This window comes from Macaca thibetana, chromosome 5 (assembly GCF_024542745.1).
Source record: "Macaca thibetana thibetana isolate TM-01 chromosome 5, ASM2454274v1, whole genome shotgun sequence".
NCBI lineage: Eukaryota > Metazoa > Chordata > Mammalia > Primates > Cercopithecidae > Macaca > Macaca thibetana.
This window is the reverse complement of record NC_065582.1, coordinates 130,635,246-130,641,430: the sequence shown is the minus strand read 5'-3', so window position 1 is coordinate 130,641,430 and position 6,185 is coordinate 130,635,246. Positions and strand designations below refer to the sequence as shown.

The 6,185-nt window shown below is 35.1% G+C and overlaps 1 protein-coding gene across 1 annotated transcript in view; it reads right to left on the bottom strand.

Annotated features, from left to right (window-relative positions):
* The window catches only part of LOC126954443 (extracellular matrix organizing protein FRAS1-like), a 29,478-nt gene extending 29,273 nt beyond the window's left edge, over nucleotides 1-205 (bottom strand). Inside the window, exon 1 of the mRNA XM_050789960.1 lies at nucleotides 188-205. Within this exon, the coding sequence (XP_050645917.1) occupies nucleotides 188-205 (18 nt within the window). The remainder of the gene's footprint in view (nucleotides 1-187) is intronic.
* Nucleotides 206-6,185: the final 5,980 nt, after the last annotated feature.

Below are 6,185 nucleotides of genomic sequence, written 5' to 3'. Positions count from 1 at the left end.
TACTCTGCTTCATGTCTCTGAGGGTCATTAATTTGGGCTATGTGGTACTACAACTTGGGCTGGACTCAGTTGTTTCTTCTGATGGTGTCTCTTTGGGTCACTCATGGGGTACAGTTAGTTTCTTGGCAACTGAGTGGACCTTTCTCACTCATAGGAGGGCAGGAGTAGAAGCTTCTAGCCTCCTTACCTTGTTGACTTCGAACATCTACAACGTCACTTTTACCACATCCTATTGGCCGAAGCAAGTCATAAGGTCAGCACAGAATCAAGGGGATTAGAAAATAGATTCTACCTCTTAAAGGGAGGAGCTGGTAGGAATGTATGACTATTTTTAATCATTCACCATGCTGATAGATCTATGTCTTCTTTATAAGTTAGAAATACCTCTTGCAAAGTTTCCAGATAACTAACAAAAATTCATAGAGCAATGCTGGCACAAAGCACAGTACAATAAACAATTGTTATGATTATAGCACATTGGATCTCAGTGTAAATAAATATTTTATACAATAAAACTATTTATGTACTTTTGTTTTATCATCATAATACCTGTATGCATTGATAGCACAACATGTTATTACCTTTATTTGGTACGGAAAGAAAATGAGATTCAGGGAAATCAAGGTTGTCTCTGAATAATACTTCTAGCTTATTTGTAGCTTTGTGATTTGCACAAAGGCCAAGCTGTGATCAGTCAATTAAATGTTTGCAGGTATTAATACATCTCATTTTAAAATTGAAGTGGCTTTTCTCCCCTTCCTTAGCATACTCAGATCTTCTTTGTGCCACTGCATGCATTTTTCTGTCTCAAATGTATATCAGCCTTTTTTTTTTTTTTCTAAATGATGAGTTTTCTTTTATCTTTTCACAAGTTCAATGATTGTGCCCTATAAAGTCTCCCCTGACTGCCATGGGGGAAGTCTCCCCTCCTCATAGCCTTAATAATGTCTCAGGTATACAACTATTATCACACAGATCACCTTCTAGTTTAATGCGGTTATATGTCTGTCTGTCTCTTAAAACAGACTGTGAACATCTCAAAAGCAGAAACTCAATTGTTATTATCTTCAAATATTCAGTGTCAGGCAAAGGCCCTGGCAGGTAATAGATGCTCAGTGAGAATTAGCAAAGGAAAGATCTTATGATTTGGGCAAGTTTTGCTTTCAGAGTGTATCAACTCTCCAGTAATCACCAGTTCTTCAGTTCAATGCTGTTTTGGGTTGAATTATCCCTCATATTTGTACATTGAAATCCTAGCTCCCAATACTCAAAAATGTGATCTTATTTGGACACAGGATCCTTAAAGAGGTAATCCAGTTAAATCGAGATTAATACAGTGAGCCCCTAATTCAATATGGCCTGTAACTTTATCAAAAGGGAAAATTTGGAGACAGATATGCATACAAGGAAAACACCACGTAAACATAAAGATGACCATCTACTAAGCAGGTAGACATAGTTGAAACAACTTCTTCTCTCATAGTCCTAAGAAAGAATCAACCTGTCAAACCTTGATTTTGGACTTACAGGTTCCAGAATTGTAAGATTAAAAAAAAAATTATGTTGTTTAAACCATCTAGTTTATGATACTTTGTTATGGTAGCCCTAGAAAACCAACTAAAATGTTTTGTTGTTTGATTTTTAATGCAAATATTAAAATGTGGTCACTATGGGATAAGTAAGGTCACTTATGAAACTGCTTAAGAAACAAAATCACAGCTCATAGGTCACTCTTAATTAATTAAACTTCAAGCCCATGGAAACAGCTATCTTGAAACAACAAGCAAATGGTAGTTTGCAGTTTTTGACAGGAAAAGAGTCATAATCTGAACTTGATATTCTCTGCAGCATATCTAAGCTGTACATATAGTTTAGTTTGACAAATTGTATTAATAGTTTAAATGGGATTTTGCAAATAGGTACAAAATCCAAAAGCAAATACTCTGAGGAAATGCATCTTAATTCCTTACTTTGTACAAACAAGTCATTGGTAAAGTTGCATAGATATTCTCAAGACTCCATTCTGTAAGTCACCATTAACCACAACAGCCATTGACTCCTTCTCAGTTATGCAGTTTCACCCCCAGGACATAATAGATTCATTTCTCTGTTCAACAAGCTCATCTCATCATGTCCCTAAAACCCCAATTAAAACAATGATGGAAAAACAAACTCAATGTCCTTATTGGCTTATAAGTGACAAGCATGCTACTTGATAAACTATACCTTTTCTTCTTTAGTGGGGAGGGAGAAGGAGGAGAGCAATAAAACATTCTCAGTGATGTAGAGAGCACATGCAAGTGAGCTGCAGTATTGATTCCACCATCCAGACCAGGATCGAGATCAAGGACAGACATGGGTATTCAGAATTCACCAGCACTCCTCCTGATGGCTGTCATTGTCCTTGGCACATTTGGTAAGCCAACTATGGCTCTTATCTTTTCCTTTTAGGCACTGGAAAAACTCAGAAAAGATTCCAGATGTAATGAGATTGCACTGAAATTAATCAAAATATATAAACTGTGAAATTAAAATGTAAGTAGACCTATATAGTATTTAGATTGTGGAGTGTCAAATAACTTTCTGTTGAATCAAATGAAAATATTTGTTTAACTTCCTAGCAGTATCTGACTCTAAGAGTCTATACTTTCCTTATTAGAGGTGATAGAAAGAACATTACTAAAAATAAGTTTCATATAAAATATCTAATCTTAGAAAAAATAAGAAAAGGAAAGAAAGACAAATCCTATTAGTATGAATATACCTACACTCAAAATGCAGTTGGATTAATTTGTTATATATGTTTATATTAGTATGGATTTTCATAAGTTAGTATAAGCTGTGAGTCTTTACAACAAAGCACTGTTAAGTGTATATTCTGTGTATGTTTTCTGTCAATTACATAGGTATTACCAAAATGTATGATGTATTTTCCTTCATATAAACATTCATCAATCAAATATCAGTTTATTGATACTAATTAATAATCTCATTATACACCTGACCCTGTCATCTAGAAATTGCAAAGGTAAAGAGCTTTAGGTCTAAGTTAAGATCTTTTTGCAGAAAATATACTCCATTTTCCCACAGAAATTAAAGATTTTTCAGTAAGGGAAAGGGATCAAAAACGGGCAGGAGAGGTGAGAAGGGCTAGAAGACAGAAGAGAGGAGAGAAGGAAGAGAGGAGGAGGGAGTTGAAGGGTCTTATGTTGTCTTTTTGTTTTCTTTCTAATTTGTTACTTCTTTCCTTTTCCTTCTTCTTTTCCCTCCCCTTCTTTTATCTCTTCTCCTCGCTTCCCACCATGCCTTGTTTCTGTTTATTCATGGAACTAACATAATTATACTTAAAAAAGAGGAGGAGAAGGACCCAACCACCCCAGGAGAAATCAGAGCCAGCAGCCAACACCAACCACCTCCCATGTAAATGAGGCCATTTCTTATTTTTAGCCATTTCAGTGGCTTCTGACTGCACTCACTTAAGTGAGCTTAACAGAAGAACCTCACATTAACAGCAGATATATCAGAAATAATAAATGTATTTTAAGCCACTGAAAATAAGGTTGACTTATTACACAACAAAAGAGGATTAATGGTACCGGTAACTATTTAATGTGTTTGCAGGCTTAGAACAACATTATGCTAGAATTGCCTCAAATGAATGAGTATGTAGAGAAACTGTGTAACTTTCATACATTTGAGATTCAACAAATGGCATTTATCAACATAATCTAAAGTAAAAATTCTGAGGCCTGCAAAACTTTGAAGTACTTGTGTGTAATAGCACCCAGGGAGATAGTTTCCCCTCAACTCCTTCACCCTCCCCACTCTCCTCCCACTTTCAGCCCATGCTTCACCTCTGGGCAGTAGATAGTAAAACCTCAATTAACTTGAGTGCCAGAGTAATTGACATCTGGACAATCCTTATCAACTAACAGTTACACAGAAAGCACATTTGGTTTCAGCACTTATAGATAATCTTTTGCTGTTTAATATTTTAATTTATTGATTAAGATACTTTAACAAACTTATACACAATTGTAGTATCCCTAAGCATTTTCTGAAGCAATTGTTTTTATGATTGATTTGCAGGTGTCAGTCTATTTCCTTCATACTTGAAAGAAGGATTTGGGAAAAGTGTGTTAAGAATGTTCTGTGTGAGGCAGAAAAGAAGTAGTCTATGTCTTAATTTTATAAATAGTGGTCCTGCAGTGTCTCTAGATAATTTGTTTTAACATAGCTAACATAAGATGTGCTTTAGGTCTTAGATAACTTTCTTGTTTCCTGAATGACTGTGCATTTATAAGATGACTTAAAGGGAAAAGAGATAAAATAACTTACTTCTTGCAATACACACACATACACAAAGTCAAAGTGACAATGCAAGATTTATAAACAGGTTGTGAAGTTATTTTAAAACCAAAAAACCTGAGTTTTTTCCACTTCTGGCATTTATTTAAATCATAATTTTGGATAAGCTAATTGCTTTCAACTGAATTGCTCATTTAAAAAATACCTTTTAACCATTTTTGTACAGTTTATTACTGTGAGTATAGTGTTTCTCATCTTGGAAATCTAAGGGAATGATGCAAATGACAGTAATAGCGGTTAACAGTAGCAGTCGTCGTCACTGTCATAATAGTAGAGTATTACTCATAGCCCATTACTTTGCACAAAGTTTTTAGGCCTCACTTTTAAAAAAGAAATAGTTAAAATGACTAAGTCATGCAAAGAAGTGAACTTTGTAAAGCCTGGCACATAATTGAGGCTTAATCAATATTTTTTGAGTAAATGAAAATTAGCAAAAAGTTGTTTTATATTAAAGGTTGACTAATAGGCTTACACAATTTTGATGACTCAAGAAATTTGGTACTACTTCCTCATGACCCTTGCTGACGATGTGTCTTTTGTGACCAGCCACATTTGCTGATTAAGGCAATGATTCAAAGATACTGTGCCTACCTCTTTCCTACTGTCAACTCACTCAAAAACATTATTACTTCGGGAGACTTTTCCTGTAGTTTCCTCAAAAGGATGAGGAACTTTTTGGAAATCCTACTAATGAACGAGGAAAGAAATCTGGATAGGGTTAGTATGGAAAGAAAAGAAGTGTTCAGTGAAGCCAATAAATATTCTCAGATATGTGTTTAAGGGGTTGAACAGAAAATGAAAGATACTATGTTAAAATGAAACATAAAGGAAACAGAAAATGAAAGACACTAGTGTTTAAAACCTCTATCTCCGGCTGTGGAAATGGCTTTGATCTTAGGATTGAATGAAAATGTATCAGACTTGAGAATTCACAGTATCTCAATCTCAATAACAAGAAAAGGTTATAAAGTCATCCTGCAGGAGGAACTAGAAAGAAATCTGCTCTGGTCATTCTGTGTCCTGCTGAGCTTCTCTCTGCAATTGACTCCACATCTCAGCTCTCAGAAGAATCCAAACTCTCAGCTTCTGCCCTTCTTTTAAGCTTGCTTGACACTAGACATTTCTGTGTTGAGATGGAAGGAAATTTATTTCAGTTTAATATTTTCTACTGCTGAACTCTAGTTCATATGAAAAAATTAAGTAGGGTAGAAAAAAATAAGAAATACATTTATCTACTGAAATTATTTCTGTTGAGGCATAAATAATTTTAGAAAACTTTATTGAAGGCCAAATGGGAAGATAGACCTGGAAGGACACATCAACAAAGTTGGGGGTGTTCTAGAGTCTTTCACAAGCTCGAAGGGCTTTATGGGAAAGTTTAGAAGAAGAGAGGAAGACTCCTCATACCAGAGTTGTCCTCTTTTTCACTAGAGGATCAAATAAAGGAGTTACAACCGTTAGATTACTACATACAGGCTAAATGTCTACCTGCAAAACAATCATAAAACTTCTTGTTTCAGCGCAACTTAGACATCAATCATTGTACTATTCAGTATCATAAGGTTCTACATAATTCAGTACATCAGCAACTTGAGGAACTCATAATAAAATGCTTTGCTCAGAGATAGAATGTCAACATCAAGTCACCAAACCTTTCCAAGGTGGGTGAATTTGAAAGTCTGCTTACTTCTACTGTAAACTGTAAAATGTGACTTGGAGCTTCTCACACTTCATAACAGAAAGAAGATGAAAATAAGCAAGCCATGCTTCAACATATAATATACGTTTTACCCCAATCCTTGCCTAAACATTGTAGT